Source organism: Malaclemys terrapin, chromosome 4 (genome assembly GCF_027887155.1).
Source record: "Malaclemys terrapin pileata isolate rMalTer1 chromosome 4, rMalTer1.hap1, whole genome shotgun sequence".
NCBI lineage: Eukaryota > Metazoa > Chordata > Testudines > Emydidae > Malaclemys > Malaclemys terrapin.
This window is the reverse complement of record NC_071508.1, coordinates 98,233,105-98,250,650: the sequence shown is the minus strand read 5'-3', so window position 1 is coordinate 98,250,650 and position 17,546 is coordinate 98,233,105. Positions and strand designations below refer to the sequence as shown.

The 17,546-nt window shown below is 38.3% G+C and overlaps 1 protein-coding gene across 4 annotated transcripts in view; it reads right to left on the bottom strand.

Annotated features, from left to right (window-relative positions):
• Positions 1–17,546, bottom strand: part of MEIS2 (Meis homeobox 2) — a 181,262-nt gene that overhangs the window by 159,847 nt on the left and 3,869 nt on the right. For all 4 annotated transcript variants that reach the window (XM_054025202.1, XM_054025204.1, XM_054025203.1 and 1 more), the window contains exons 4-7: positions 17,270–17,320; positions 16,445–16,495; positions 15,400–15,549; positions 5,179–5,293 (exon numbers count right to left, since the gene is read on the bottom strand). In XM_054025202.1, coding sequence (XP_053881177.1) covers positions 5,179–5,293; positions 15,400–15,549; positions 16,445–16,495; positions 17,270–17,320 — 367 coding nt within the window. The remainder of the gene's footprint in view (positions 1–5,178; positions 5,294–15,399; positions 15,550–16,444; positions 16,496–17,269; positions 17,321–17,546) is intronic.

Sequence of the window (17,546 nt, the reverse complement as noted above, 5' to 3'; positions counted from 1 at the left end):
TTAATGGGAATTACTCATACCCATCAACACAAGGACAGTCCCCAAAAACTTGAAAGGAAAAGATGAATTAATAAGAACTACTTTTTTCCCGTATCTTCCTCAACTGAAAAAAATCATTGTTCTTTAAGAATTGTTCATAGTGCACATAGTTTACTTTTAGGAAAATAGTGCCTTTAGAAATGATGCATCTCCAGTAAAACATTATTTATTAGGAAGTTTGCTTTTTCACAACAGAACCTGGAGTTTACTTTCTAGCAGCAAAAGGATAATTTTTCACCAATAAAACTGTATCTTCACTCTATAAGGTGGTTAAGCTGAGAAGTTTTGAAGATATAAGAAGGAGATATGCATACAATCCAATGCATGCATATCTACACATGATATGTAAAAGAATAATGGGGAAAAAAACATCATAAATGCATGTTGTTTTGTAATAGCAAAGTTTGGGTATGAAAATTCAATTGCGTACTGTGTATGAACACATTGCATTATTTAATACAACTCCTCCTTCTTTCTGGATCTATTATGATTTGGTTTCAAAGCAGACTCATTTTACATATGCCTACTGAGTTAGTAGTTTCAACAGCAAGAAAGGCCTTTTCTGACTTATCAACTAACGGTGTTTCCAAATTCGTATATCATAATGTATTACACAATGAACAAGAAACTCACCCAGACTAACTTTTCCAACATGCATCAACCCAAAGATGTAACCTAGGATAAGCATGTGTGATTTCAGTCAATATCTCTGTTGACTTTGCCCTGAAGCAGATAATTAATCTTTCCCACAGAAAGCTAGTGTGGGCAAATCAGTGGGACAAAACATCAAACTACCACAGAAAAATGTTTAAAGACTATTTAAGATATTTTCTGAACAAATGGTGCTCAGATCCTCTCTACAGTTGGCCAAAGCCTACACGCCTTACTCACACACATAGATCCACCAATGCCAGTGGAACTACTCACATGAGTAAGGCAAGTAGGATTTGATCCCATCTTGTTAAGTTTGCTGCTATACGCTGCAGAACGAGCTTCCTGCTTTTGGCTTGTAACTTATGCACAAGTTTACCACTGTGGGTCTGATACTGAGAGGTGCTGAACATCTGTATAAATTTGTCCATATATGTCTGTAATGTCTGCATAAATAAAGTGAAATGGGAGGAGTTGGGGGACCCAGTGAACATGAGGCACTGGGACCCCAAATTTCTCTCAAGAGGCTTGCTTGTGGGTGCTTAACACCTCTAAGGATCGGGCCCTTTGATTTAAAAAACTAAAAATCCTGGTGTCATAAAATATGAAACTAACACTATTCTCCAGTGATTTCCTGTAGACCACATGTTCTTAAATCTTAAAAAGATTGATTTCCTGCTTTTCATGCATAATCTGCCATATTCATTATTTGAAATATCCCATAAAGAGATTAAATAAGAATTAAAGTCTGTGGGTGACATATCCATCACCATGGAATAAACCAATACAGAATACTAGAAGTTGGTATAATAATTTGGACATTACATATGCTAAGGCACATTTTACTTTATTTTGTAAAGAATAAGGAAAATGTAGCACCCCAAAAGACTTACAGATTTCCCCCCCAACAAAAAGCTTCACACACCTTTTAATGTGCTGCTTAGGGTTTTACAGATATATTCCCTGCCAAAAACCCTAGGGTCTTCTATCTCTCCTCCCCTTCTCTCAGCCCCTTTCCTGCTGTCTCCCTTGCCATAACTCAACTAACCCAACAGAACCAGTCAGTTTTAAATTTCAGTTGGGACCCCAGTGACCTGTTAATGAATCTACAGAGAGGAGAAAAACTCACAGTGTTGAGTTATGCCTGGTGTTGCTAGCTGACTTGGAGTCAGAAATGCTTGAAGCGTTAACGTAATTGCAAGAATGTGAAAAATGAAGCGTTGGGCTCCTGAGCAAAGCGAAAGGTCAAAGCAAGCCTTACACAAAACAAGTCTCTGGAAGATGGCCTCATTAGACCATTAAATCAGCTTCTCCTTTCCCCCCCTCCTTTGTAAAATGTTTTGAATGTTTTATTTTTATTATTAGATGTATTTAACCCTTTCTCCCTTTCACTGGAGAAAAAAAAGCTGATTATATTTACTACATTATTTACTATTCACTACAATAGTATTTTGTGACATTGGCCTGGGTCTGTGAATCTGAACCAGGCTAAAGTCAATAAATGCTTGGTAGATTACAGGTCACCAGTAGTTATGTTTGTTAGATGATCGATACAGCGTATAGTGTAGTTTCCCCTTGTACAGCCGAGGTGACATGCTAAAAACAACACAGACACTCACCACTAATAAAATTAGGATAATATTTCATCATTCACTGCCTGAAGGCCCTTTTTGTAACTCTTTCAGTGCCAAAATATTTTAACTAATTTCAAACTTCCCCTACATTACCCCTTTTGATGCTGAATGGGCAGCCGCTGTGCTGTGGCATTCTGGGTCAGATACTGCACTCCTTAAACAGGCAAAACTCCCATATGGCTTAATGCTTTCTAGTCACAACATCATGGGAGGAGCCCTTTGTGTGGATCTACCTTATCCTGCACAGAGGGTCAACAACATCGATGGCAGCATCCACCCATCACCAGATCCCACTGACCTTCCCTTAAGGGAGAGAGCTGGATCTGAGAACGGGTGGGTCAGGGGAATGAGTAGGAGGATCAGGAAAGGAAGGGCCAGGACGGCCAGGAAAGAGTGGAAGGTCAAGAGGCAGGACTGAGGAGGAGCAATGTGGATCACTTACCTCTGCCACCCCACCTGACACTGGTGGAAAAGCCATTGGGATATTAATGCAATCTGAGGCTGCATTAACTCTTTCATGAACTCTTCCATCCCAGAGAAACCCCATTGGAGAAGCAGTGCCCCAGAGGCAGCAGCAAGGGAGAGCCTTGGCAATGCAGTTTCAGTGGAGCCAGATGATTAGAGAGCCAGCAAGGGTCAGACAAGCGGATCCCAGACCTGGAGGAGAGGCACAGATTCTCCTCACAGATGGCTGCGCCTCTTTCAGATTCTGGGGATCCATGTGGCTTGGGGATAGAACCACTGCCTGTTCAGTAGTTATGAGGCCAATCCTGCCCCTCTAATGGAACAATCCAAGGAAAATTCAACAAGGGGATTCTTGCAGAATTTTCTTCCAATAGGTACCCTCTTGTAATTTCCCTGGGAGGATGCGGGAGGGGAGGCATCTAGGCCATAGTCTTTAATGGGAGCTTTACCTAAACATCACAGGAGTGTACATCTTTCAAGTGCTAGCAGCTGACTGGACTCCTGACATTCAATTTGTAGATTGGCACTTCAAAAGGAAACATACCAGGTAGATGGGAAAGCACTTTAGGTATATATTTTTCCTAGCACACCAGGCAACACTCAAGTGATTAAATTGGTTCCTACACAGGAGCCCACTGGATGCCTAAATAAGTATAGTATATTTGTGAGCATACAATACCACAGACCATAACTTATAATGATAGATCTTATATCTGGCTACCTTAGGATTGACCTCTGCCTATGCTTCATACCAAATAATGAGGTCAGCCTAGGAGTATTTGCTGACAGCCCCTAGATTTACATGCCTGGAGATTAGAAGTATTCAGATGCAGGATCCCAGAACCATGAAACTCACTCCTGCTGGCTATCAACCAGAACTCAAATTTTCTGTCCTCCAAGCTGCAGTACAAGACATGTCTTTGTGGTCAAGCATTGTTGGATGCTGGATCATTGCTGAATTATTTATGGTTGTTGGGAGTAGGGCGTGGATACAGGTATGAGGCCTATGTGTCCTGCTTGGGATGGACAGTTTAGAATAATGCATTGATGTATTTAAGTTATGTCATACTCCCAAATACCACAGGGATGGGCGCTTTAAAAAAATAAATAAATATTCCACTAAATCATCATCATTTTAGTGACAAGAAATCCATATTGATTATATCTATATCTATAAACCATAAAGTTTGCTAGTTAATTACTAGAGGTTTCACTGACCTGGTGCTTTATAACTAAAGCCTTCTTTGTCATTAGTTACTGTGGCTGTTATAGTTCATTACAGGCCTGGTCCAAATCTAGTTAAAGTCAATGGAATGACTCCCATTGACTTAAGGCCTGATCCAACTCCCACTGAAGTTAATGAAAAGATCCTGAATGACTCAAATGGGAGTAAGATCAAACCCTTTATCATAACCTCTTCCACTTTCTAGCAGCAACAATCTAAATGCACCCTGTACAAATAATCTATAACAACAGGAGAGGGCCCCAGTTCAATATACCAAAGAGAAACTGCAACTACCACACTGAACCTCGGGAATGTTTAAAATGTGAACCCAAATCAAAATCCAAAAATTACAGTGAGCCTCATCTATATAAGAGATTCCACCAAAACTCAATTTCTGAGCACCTGGAGCCTGACTCTCTCCACTGCCTTGCACCTTGCACAGTCATTTACACCTGTGTCAAGTGAGTGCAAAGCAGGTGTAACATGCTACCCAGTCCTATTGGCAGTGTTTGACACCCACTTGGCACAGGCAGAAATGGCTGAACAAGGTACAAAGCTGTGGCCTTCCTGAACTTTGGAGAGTCGGGGGTTTTCAAAATCTAGTTCTGGACTTGAATTTTGCAGCCTGAGTCTGTCTCTATCAAGCATTCAAAATTCATGTTTTCAGAAAACATATTATACAGGCAACCACTGCACAAGATTTTTTTCAGTCAGTCAGAGTTGACTTCTGCATCTTCCTTATATGCTGTAACAGATTTACGGCTTGCTATAGGAGTCCTTTTATAGCTAATATTACAAGTTAAATTCTCTGTTTACAGTCCAGTACAAACTACTGCATCACAGCTGGAGAGTATGCCTGTCATTATATTTACTTACACCACTCAAAAATAAACTGCAGATAACCAAATTTGTAAAGGAATTGGCAGAACTAATCAATTGTTATTACAAAGCTTGTTTGAAGATTAGATATTTCGCTTTGAAATAATAATAAAATGCAGCTAAGTAGGTTAAGAAAAGGAAATAGTGTCTCCCTAAGTTACAGCTGATTACACTGCAAGCCTGCCACTCCATGTTTACACTAAGGCAGATGTACTGATATCATAAAAAAGCCAAAGTTATTTTAGTCATGCCTACTTTGCTCAGGGAAAAAGTTTGACCTTTTACCTTGCTCACTGCTGTTGTCTCCACTCTGGGAAGCATGGCCCCCACTGGAGGGCCCCGGTGTGCCTGCTGAATGCGTTGAGGTTGCATCATCGTGGTCTCTCCAAGATGAAGGGTTCTGGTGTCAGAATGCCAAGGGATTTTTTCCACAGTTCCCATTCCAATAGCAAATGAGGAACAGAAAGAAAACAGAGGGGGAAGGAGGAAAAGTATACACATTAGCATTTGTGAAACGTGCCAAATACTGATACTGTTTGTACAATGTAATATGTCTTCAGTAGTTAGAAGCGGAGGACATACAAAGATTTATTTGGTAAAATAAAGGACCGATTTTTACTCTTCCAACAGCTATCTGGGATTAATTGTTTTAATAGTAGAGCAGTAAAACACTTCTGCCAAAAGCTTTAGTATTTCCTGATGAACTATTTGCAGATGAGTTGACATGTTTTTTTCCCTAATACTTGAAGCTCAAACTGGAGTGGGTGTAGTGCCACATTTTCTCCCCCATTTTTGCCACATCTGGTTAGGTGAGAGGGAATTTCTTTTTTAAAGTATTTTAAAAAGTAAAGGAAAAAGTGGATGGGAGGGGAGCATACCCTCACACCCCTCTCTCCGCCACCAGTTTGAATATTGGAAATATTTCAAGCAAACGCAGAGCTGTGGGAAAAATAAGCTCTCTCTGAAACACATTATATATACTAGTAAAGAATTTTTTTCTTCGATATGACACATTTTTAAAGACTTTCTAGATGTATCGCTCTTTAACAGTTCACTTACAAGAACTGTCAAGCATAATCACCAGGTGATTATATAAAATAATATATATGGTGATTTTTATGTAATTCTTTCTACATTAATACACATAAAATACAATAAAAAAGAATGTAAAAGACAGACATATGAAGTTTGACAATACTTGGCGAAGTAAGACTTCTACTACTTTACTTCAGTCACATAACTCATGATAGCTTTTAATTTATTGAGTATTGGTTTTTCTAGAGTGAAGAACTCCTATTTAAAAGGATAAGTGAGGAAAACTGAAAGTTACAGTTCAGTGCTACTTTGTTGAGTGTAGTCTCCTCCTGGTCCTCCTCCCCTTTCCTGATCATTCCCAATACCCTGCTGTTGCTTAAAGGAAAACAGGAATTCTACTGTACAGGAAGAGCTTTATCAGCACCACATGAAGGCAGGCAAGAGATGGAATTTCCTCTGGCAAAAAAGGAGAGCAAGAACACATGAAACAGATCAGACTTGGGGCTGGACCTGCATTACTTGTCACCTGTATGTGACAACTTAGATTAAGCACATTGTAACACTTTCAGACAAGAAAAGTTTTGAAAAATAAAAAATCTTGGTTGAGAAAATAATGCACACTCTAAACTGCTACAACATCAGCAAATACCATGAACTGTGAATGATGTATGCTGATGCATATATAGCCTGATTCTGACCTCACTGACACCACTGTAAATCAGAAGTAAATCAAATAAAATCAGTGCGTTACCCTGAGTAAAACCAGTGTACGTGTGATCAGAATCAAGCCTTGTATATACAATGAACCCTGTCTAGGTAATTTCCCAAAACTGATTGATACCACATGCATTACAGCAATATATAGTGGAGCAGCCAGATAATATTTTTATCCAAACCCAACCAAACTTTACGGGCCTGATTCAAAGCCCACTGTTGTCGATTAAATGACTTCCATTGACTTCAACAGGCTTTGGATCAGACCCTAAGTAACCAAAAACTAATAGGGAGCCAAATCCTGCTTGCCTTATGTACACAAACAGTCCCACTTAAATCAATTGGACTACACGGATGAGTAAATCAGGCAGGATTTGTCCCAGGATCCACAACAGCCATAACCCGTCAGCACGGCTGACAGGATTTAGGATACAAACTCTATTGAACTAACTCACATACTTTCTCTAATATAGAACTGCAACAAAGACTATCAAAAATTACTGATAACACACTAGTATTATATGTTTGTTGAGACTGTTGTACCAACTAAATCCACCAAAAGCTAATTATTGCCATCCCCAAAACCATAATAAAAAGTATGTTACCATCATGTCGCAAAGTCAGGTGAAAATAAAAACAAAAAGAAAGATGAAAAGTCTAAAGAGTCAAAGCAGCTCAGACGTTATTAAAAAATAGACTATGAATGAAAATAAAGTGGGGGAGAAAGTTCAGACAGAAATAAAATGCAAAGATTGAGTAAGTTTCTTTGCAGCCTGGATTAAAATAAGAGTTCTGCCTATGAGCTCCTCTTTTTATCTCTGAGTTAGGAAACCACTCAAATAGCTTCAAGCTGAAGGCAAACAGCAGACAGGAGCTCTTCAGCCCTCTGCAGCCTCTTAGCGTCAGCTGTTTGCCGGATGGTAATCAGATAAAGAGCTAGAAGAAATACATGAAAAAGGGAAGAAACAATAGCATGGCATGAGTTTAGCCCTCCAACAACATCAGGCTGGAACCTTCTTTTAGAATATAATAATTGCAACATGTTCACCTAGGCTAAACTTTTCAGAGAACACAGCGAGTTATGTTAATTTTATACACTGCAGGCTCTCTTAATCTGGTTGCTGTTAAAGCTCCTTACCATACATATGAAAATTACAATAATTAACCAGTAACACCTCAGCTATGTTTTAAGGCAAATGTCATCCAAAACCTATCATACAGTATTTCAAAAGCTGGACCAGTCTTCTGTTCCGAAAATGTAATGATTTGGAAAGCATCACCGAATCAGACTTCCCGCAGCTGAAAACCCTAGCTGTCTATACCAGTCCAAGTTGTGCTTGACCTCAGTTTGTAGACTGAGTTTTAGAAAGACAGACTGTATTGATTTGGAACGCAGTGTATTTCTTATGACACAGGGTTTCTTGAGGAAAAGAATTTGGCAGCATTTTGTGGAGAGATAAAAATAATAAAGTGGTTATTTACAAGTTGCAATCATAGAATACTAAGAATATGTTAAGCACAGGGAAATTAACTACTCTTTTGTATTATAAAAACTGTGATCAGAAACCATAAGGGTGGATCATGAGGCACCCCTATTTTTCTTTGGATTAAGGTATGTGTGAGTGTGTGTATGTGTAATCCAACTTCTTACTTTTTTTCCTAGACAGGTCCCAACTTTGCATCCCTGAAGAAAATCTTCCTGGACACATTCCCAGTCATTTGCAGTAATTTTATGAATACTGAAGCAAAACTGGTACCCAAATATACATTTTAAGAGAATTACTCTGATGGAACTAATCAATACAATCTATTATGCATATAGAGAGCCTTCCCCAAAAGCCCACTAAAGTTAATGGCAGTTTTTCCATTGACTTCATTGGGCTTTGGATCAGGCCCACGGTATTGTTCTAAAAAGAGTTATAGATAGATAGAATTGCTATATAAACTGTTAACGTAGCTTCTTATCAATTTGTGAATAATATTGTTAGCTTTAAAAATGTGCTTTGCAGAGAAAGATCAAAGAGTGGTGTGATTAAAATGCATATGCTGATTTTATATATATGTATATACACTTACATACACTATAACATAAATGCACATGTATTTAACCATGAACTAAACTACAGCAGTGTACCATAGAAGGCAGACAGTGCACATGTATCTATTCCCAGTAGTTTTAATAATTGGGAGTCAAATATGGTGCTCTTCTTGCTCTTACCTAATTGTGTTAAAGAGCAGTGTTACCAGGAGAAAAGCAGTGAATACTGAGTGGAGCACAATAGAAGGAGATGGAAAATAGATACAAGAAGCTAGGTCTCCAGGGGCAGTATTTTCTATTTGCCGGGCTACAGACTCGCAGCTGATAATGCAAGTTGTAATTAATATAAAAGCAGGAGACAATATGGGGAAAGCTTGTACTAGCAGGGCCACAGGAGATCACTCTGCTGCTATCCACTGTTTCTCATTTACACACACAGCCTTCCCTAGAAAACACAATTTTGCCAGTGTTTTCTCCCTTGAAAGTTAAAAAAAAATTGATTTAGCACCATCATTGAATTTTGCTAAATCTAGAAAAGAGCATGGAAAGGACAAGAGTCTCTGGGTATATGAAGCAAATCTGATGTGTTACTCTTTTGTCGATGCTGCAAATCTGGTGGAAACTGTACACATTTTTAACTAGTACAGTATTGCTTAAGGAGAGATGTTCCAAAGCACATTTGCTACAGAACAATAATTTATTAAATCAGGATTGCATGCAGGCATCTGTTTGTTAATATGATACAGTGCTGGTCACTTTTCTTGTTCTGGTGCAAAGGTTGGTAGGTTAACTCTTGCAAGACGGCTATGTAAATGCAAATGTAGCGCCAGATGATTGTGCATTCCTTGTGCACCCAAAACTTCCACTGAACAAAGTCTGACAAGCAGTCCCACTAGAGATGATTGTGATCTCACACTGGTTTTATGGTGGTATAACTCAATTAACCACAGTGAAGTTACTCCTGATTTATGATGGTGTAAGTAAAATCAAAATCAGGCCAATTGAATTCAAATGATACTCTTGTGAGTACAGTCAGCAGGAGTCCACCCACAGACTTTAATTGAAGTTTTAGACGGACAATAAATGTAGGATTGGGCCCAGGTATTTTGCTTATCAAATAAAAAAGTGGAAACTACACAACCATGGTGTGTAAATAAAACAGCTACACATCTGATTCCCAATTAAGATAACTTAAAATTAATTTCACTCAACATCTTGTAAATCAACTTTGCAACTGATCTTAACAAGTGTCACGATGGCACTGTTTTCCCAGAGACTATGAGCCAAGTTCTGCTCACCGTACTCACACAAGCAGCACCTTTGAGATCAGTGACTACTAATGTGATTAAGACAACAAGAATTTGGCCTTGCATGCCCTGATATATTAAAACACAATATACTGAGCCAGACAAAAACCTCATATACACCCATATAAGATATAATAATGTAATTCAGGATATGAGGTCTTAGAGACTGCTGTAGTGAATGGCAATAATAAACATATTTAAAGAAACTTTCAATAAATAAACGGAACATGAAAAACTCTAATTTGGCTTGATATATATATTTACAGTGAAGTCAAAGCTCTGTATCACTGAGGCTTACTTTCTCACAGATCTGTATTTAATATATTACTGACTAGACTTAAAAGCAGTGTTGCATTATCTATCAGCATTACATAAGTAAAACAAAACACAAGGCATTTTGGTCTATTGAAAAGAAGTAATTTGCTTATTTATACATACGTGCAAGTTTCATACATGGCTATTTTAAAAAAAAATCTTGACATTCTCACCACACTTACTTTGCATTTGAATGAAGTTTCAGGAAGAACTGTTTACAGTCCTAGAAAGTGGCATCATTCTTAAACGATATATAGGCGCCTTGCACTTTTGTAGTCATCAGTTTAACTTTGAATCAAACATGTAAACCACCTGTCTGTATAGAACCAAGACTCGAACAGTCAGGATTTTTAATTCTATCTAGCAACCCTTCTTCTGGAGTTATATTACTACTTTTAAATTATTATCATGCAAAAAAAAACAAAACCGCAATGTAAATATAATTTTCCAACCTAACTTGGGATCAGATAGACAACACCTAAACCAAAGAGGAAATGCCAACATCGTGAGATAATGAAATGCATTATCATCTCTCAGATTTGTGAAACACAATGACGTTTAATCAAATAAAAATAGTTAAATTTACTTGTATTTAAATGCTTAGGAAAGGCACCAGCAATCAAAAACCAGAAAAATACAACATTCTTTAGTGTATTAGAAGCCGCCCCCCCCCCCCCAATGACACATGGTGGCAGATCACAAAGAACATTCCAAATCTTAAACTACACACTAAGAAACTTGGTTATATAAAAGTATTTGCCTTATTACTATTGCTATAACTATCTAGGTTCCCTTTTGACATTTGACAAACCAGAAGGACACCTTTAGGGTCTGATCCTGCATTCCTGGTATACACAAAACTCCTGCTGAAGTCCATGGGATATTGGGGAGCATGGAGAATGCAGTATCAGGCCCTCACTAATTTGCTCACTGCTCAACTGACAATGAAATCTTACCAATAGGCAAGATTATACAACCTGTGACAGACGTAGGAGACCCCCATTTTTAATTTTTCTGATTTGCAAGACACCTTTAGGTTGCTCAGCACTAACTTTTCTAAAAGGAGTATTAGAATACTATAAAACAACTTGATGTTAAATAATAATAATAATAATGAGAGCTAATGTATCCTGACCTGACAACAGAAAGGTTTAACATTCAAACCACTATTTATGTGTTACTGCTAGGGCATCAGATTTCTAATCTGGAAAAGCTTATTTTATAAAAAAAGAGATAGCTATGTTTTTATCTATCTATTTTTAATTACATTTTATGAATGATCAGTTTATTAGTACCTCAATTTTCAACTGACTACAGCATATAAACAAATGTAGAGCAGACTGAGACCCTGATCCTGCTCCCACTGAAGCCAGCGGGACATTTGACATTAACTTCTGTGAGAGCAGCATCAGGCCCTAACTCAGATTTGGACTCAGGGAAGAATTGTATGGTATGAGTCAAAGCTGTGCACAAAAGAAAATGTAAATAAAGCAAAGCAGAGAAATATTATAGACTTCGAAAAAGTTTATGATTCTTCAAATACCATGAGCAATAGACTTTTCAAAATGGGATCTTTTTTTTTTTTTTTTTTTAAGAAAAGATATATGATCAACCTCAGTGGGAATTTAGTGTGTGTGGAATGCAGGATTGGGCCCTACATGTTTATATTGAACAATGATAAATTTTCATAGCTGGGAAACTCAACTTGAACTGCAGTTTGGGCAGGTTTCCCCCCTCCCCCATACCTCCTTAACTGATCGGGTGCAGGCAGGGCATGGCTGTAATTAACTTCTTTCCATCTACACTTAATACCTCAGAGCAATAACAAAAAATTAGGATGTTAAAATTTCAAACACTAAGTATGGGCTGTTATATTTACTAAACATAGCAGAATAATAACAAAAGTAGCAGCTTTTCAGTGACTAGCACTACAGGATTTGATTTACAAAGTCTCTGCCCCCCTTACACTCACTGTATTACATAACAGTTAATAGTGCACTAAAATAAAATTCAATATGTGCATTTATTACCAAACACATATGACAAGACTGCATAAGACTGCCTGCTTTTCCAGCACAGGTATTGCTTCTGCAGAGATCAATGATTTCCTCCCCTTCCCCATTCCCTCCCCCCCCCCAATTAAGTTGTATAAATATCACAGCAGTAGACTTCTAGAAAGGAAATATACAGCATCTGAATATCCCACTTTCAGAAGTCACACTGTAAATACTGGGTAGACTCATATTTCTTTTAGTTACTTTCCTTCAGCTATATTTTCAAGTCTGGCAAAAGGAATAATATTGAGAGCTGCATTAGTACCTAATATACTGCTGCCACCACCACCACCACCCTACACATACACATAAAACACACACACAATGTAGCTTGATACCACTTAATAAGAAGAGAGGTGTATGGATTTTGGGGGTGTCAAATAGCTGTCACAAACTGTCACCTCCACAAGAGAAACCTTGGCACACAACAAATTAAACTACACTTCTTTTTAGCTGTCATTATTCATAGCCAATCAGTTGAAATGCTTCTAGTATTTCATGTGCAAATAAAACCAGGGGGAAGATCCCTGGATCAGAACAGTGGGCCAACAGATAAAACAGAGGAAACAACATGCTGTCTCTGTCCTTCTGAAGGGGATCATCAACACCCCTGCACCAATTTTCACCAAATGAGATCTAGCCTGGGGCTATGTATTAAATATGCATATCAAACCAATGAAAAAATAACCTGGAGAGTAAAACTGGACAAATTTGCATGCTTGAACTATTCCATTTTTTAGGTAGATGCTCACAAAAGAACATTTCAATTTTTATTCTGGTATTTGCATACCGACAAATAGAAAAGGTTTTCCTTCTTTAGAAGTAGAAGTGAATTATTCCTTAATATAGAACAGCGCAGTTATATACATTCCTTAATATAGCCGCTAGTGAAGTGTGTATATATATATTGAAGAGATCCAAAGTTTTGGTGGGAAAACAAGCTAACATTAAAAAAAAATCCAATAAGGAGACACATTTCCCAAAACGCATGAATAAAATGTAACTATGATACAACTCTTCATTTCCCAGTTGGTGTTCTGGTTGCACAAATTATTGCTTCCTTTCAAAACAAATAGCAGGGGGCTAAAGTAAAAAATGTTATAGCTCAAATCTCCAGGAAATAAAAGGCTTTAAATTATAATACCCAATGAAGTGGTAAACCCTAAAGGGTGCAAGATAAATGGGTTGTGATATTTATTTGAGTTTGTTTTTTGGGCCACAAAAACAACAGGAGATTCTTCTTAGTGAAGATAATAGTTATCAAATTATCAAAATGCTAACCCCTTCCAACCTTGTCCTATCATTGTGTGTGAATTTAAATATTATAATGGAGCACTGCAAATTGGCTTGAGTATTCGCCATCTGCCAGAACCCTAAACAGGCTAGTTTATCTAATCTCTTCAATATAAACATCAGCGTGGTCCATTTCTACACTTCCACTTGAAACACACTCTTATAAAGAAACTGTACTGGAAAAAACATGTAGGTTTTTTGTATTGCTCTGAATTATACAGAATGAGCCTATATCTTTCAGGTTGCCACTCATTTAAATTTCTTTTCTACTAGTCCCTTAATGCTTGTGCATACAAATTTAGGGTTGAAAATGCCATAAAACAGATATTTTAAAAACGACTGTCATGCCTCATAGACTCTATTATCTACAGATGAGATAACTGATAAGCAGAGAAACTTTCAGTAACTGCTGCATACATTTTTATTTGAAAATAATAAGTCTAAAATGCATACTATCATAAGAATATAACCCCTCAAGGTTTACCAAATACAAATGAAGAATTGAAAGCTAAAACCTGGAATACAGAAACCATTTTCAGTGTCCTGGAACTTTAAGCACTCCGGGTTGGAGACTTTTTTAAAATATATTATTTTATTTCTTATCATGGATTTCAATACAGATCAAATACGATTATTAAATATGCAGACAACCTATTTTAAATATGAAAAGAAGCTCATAGAAACCTGATTCTCTATTAATTTAAATCTACATTTTTTACCACACAAGAAAGGACAGCTGGGCGCCTGTGCAGAGTATGGTTAAGACACACGGGGTGTTAAATGAATATTTCAACGGCTAAAATATTAGATGTATCATTTAGATTATGAGTTCAATTGAACCTAAAACTGTGTAAACCTCTTTCTCCCCAGGGATGCATTCCTATAAATAAACTATAGTTCACACCCACTCTTTTTAACCATAGCTATTTCGTTCCCTTTTCTCCGCTACCAGCTGCAATCTTTTCTTTCATTTCCCCCACTGTAAATGTCTATGTATTTGTATATACACATTCTAAAGCATCACAAGATCTGCACCAAAACACAAGCCGGAGAAGAAAAGCCACTCTTCTTATCATGAGCACCAACGTTTAGTCCTACACACATAACAATAACTCACCAACTACTAAAGTGTTAAAATCAACCGCTAACCTACGGTTACTCGATCATAATTCTCTCCAGCTTTCTGTAATACTTTGTTAATAATTGGTTCATCAAGGTTACTGTCTTTTATTATGAAGATGCTTCGGGCACTTGGCAATAAGTCCATATTCTGACAATAAGTTGCTATAAAGCAAAAGCATTGGAAACTCCAATGTGTTAACCCTTTTCTTAATGCAGTGTAAAACTGCCAATAATTCTCAGCACTTGTCATCTGCACAAGGGGGGGGGGGGAAGTAGAGATTGTCACCAAACTTTCCCCCTAACTTTTTCGACTCTGTTTTCTTGCATTTCTGCATTGATTACAGGGTTAGCAAAGCAGAAAAAGCACCGATCACCACATCAAACAGACAATTTGCTAGCGCTGCAAGTCGCCCAGATCAGGAAACTTAACAAATCATAAGCAAACTCCCTGTGCTACAGATAGAATGAGAAGGGGGGGGGGGGGGGGGAGAATCGACTATAAGAAGAACTTTAAAACTCGTAGGGGAATGGGGAGGGGGCAGAGAGAGACTTACACAGGCTAAAAAAAGGCGATTCCTAAGCAGGTTAGAGTCTTTAAAAATGCTATAAAGGGATCAAGAGGACTTACATGGTCGGCTAAATTTGTGGAAGATCCTGAGAGTTCTTCATGGTCAGATTTGGAGCTGCCATCCCTTTCGTCAATAACTAGGTCGATTGGCATTTTTCCTTTCAAACAACTAATGTACCTATGGCAAAAGTTATCGCACAACTCGTGGACCTGGAAAAAGAAAGGAAGGCAAAATATCGGGTTGCAGCTTTTCTTTTTCTTTTTTTTTTCTTTCCTTCTTCTTCTTCTTCTTTTTATTTTATTTTAATTTTTTTTTGCAGCAAGAGAAACTCTGTGATCTATTCCACGAGTAACTCTAATTAAGGGACATAAAAGTTGAAGACAAGGAAACAATAGAGAAATTGTTGCAGCACATATTATTCTCTGGAGACTGGCCGCAGCAACAAGTGAGAGAGAGAGAGATGAGAGAGAGAGAGAGAGAGAGAGAGATACTGGGCACAGTCTAGTCTATAGAGGAAAATCGGATTTGGTGATAACATCAAAACACTGGAAACTGGCCCTAGCCAATATCGCTGGAGCATACTCAGTCCAGCCAGGTATAGAGGGTAACTTGTGATGGGATCTGTGGCAGAGATGTATGTATTTCCAGGACTTGTAAAAATAAATAAGTGCGCCTATGCTCTGAAAAAATCCCAGTCTCATCTCAAAGCACAGTTACCCCCGTCACCTTCTGCTTAATCATAATATTTAAGGCTGACTGAGGTTAATATGGCGATGAGATCTGGATTAGAGCAGGGGTTATTTCATTTTGAAAATAATATTCTGACTCAGCGAAATCGCATGCATTTAAAAGAGTCGGGTGAATGTAAAGGGGTTAAACTATTTTTTAAAAGATCCATTCGAATTACAATTAAAAAGAAATGCGGGGTTGGGATCGGCATGTTTGTCGAGTGTCACATGGTCTTAGGGCCCAGGTTACAATATCAAACTGCGTTTCCCCTATATTATTTGACAATGTTTATAAGTGTCTAAAACAAATCATTGGGGGAGGAGGGGAAGGGATAATGAGAGTGGGATTCACAGACCCCAGCTCCCTTGGTCTTACCTTTTCTAATTCCAAAAGATGAAACCTTAGTACTTGTATTGCTTGGATCATCTGAAAGAAAGTTTTGAGCGAGGAGTTATTTGTGAGAAGGACGCAGCACTGGGGTCTGAGCAGAGCTGCGAGCCCCAATGGGCAGAGAGGGGGCTTGTCAGGGCGCACACTCATTAGCCAGGTTTTTAGCTCACTTGTCACGCTTGAGCAATTTTGATCAACCTTAACCCTAAGCACTCGATTTTTATCATATTTATTTTAAGAGCGGTGATTAGTGTCTCACTGGGATCTAGAGAAATCCCCCTCTGTCTCCCCCAGCACTTATTTCTGAGGGTCCGCACAGCAACCAACCAAACACACACACACACACACACACACACCTACCTCAAAAGAAAGAAAAAAAGGGGAAACGCTCAAGATGCATCGTTTGGCATCTTCTTTACAAGCGGATTTAGGCACTTTTACTATTGAAATCATCCGCATTAGCAAAAGAATTGCGCTAGAAATCTCCAGCTCTCTCTTCTTAAGCAGTTATTTCCTTCACTGTCGCTTCCCGCGGCTTTAAACACAGCTTTGCAATGCATTGGGACTTCAGAGTTTGCCCTGGTTCACTTTAAAAGTGAAGCTCTTTGAAGCCTCTTGGATGTAGTTTTTTAATCTTTCTGCTTTCCCCCTCCCCGGTCCTAAACCCTGGATGGCTGAACCTGTAACTTTCGGCCGCCTCCAGCCTGCTCACTCACAACGATCCCTTCATGTTTTAGAAAGGTGCTTGTTATATTAATATAACAAACTACAGTAAAGGGGTGGGAGGGAAGGCAAACGTGGAAGCCTTACCAAATTGTCCAACTCTGGGTTTGAAGAAAAAAGTGGTTTTTCAGCGCGGACCTGCGAGAAGAAGGAAAATCAGTGTAAATTGCAGCCCCGGTTCAAAGTCCTGTAAGCGAATAACTTGAAGGAAAAGCATGTGACAAACTAGCGAGTCGAAATACACCCAGGCCAGATTAAAATATTAATACGCTCCGTGAAATAACAATTTATGTGAAAAAGAGTCTAAACTGCAGCCAGCCCGGTGCCTCTGTCCTTTCAGATCCCTCTCCTTTTTGATCTCTTT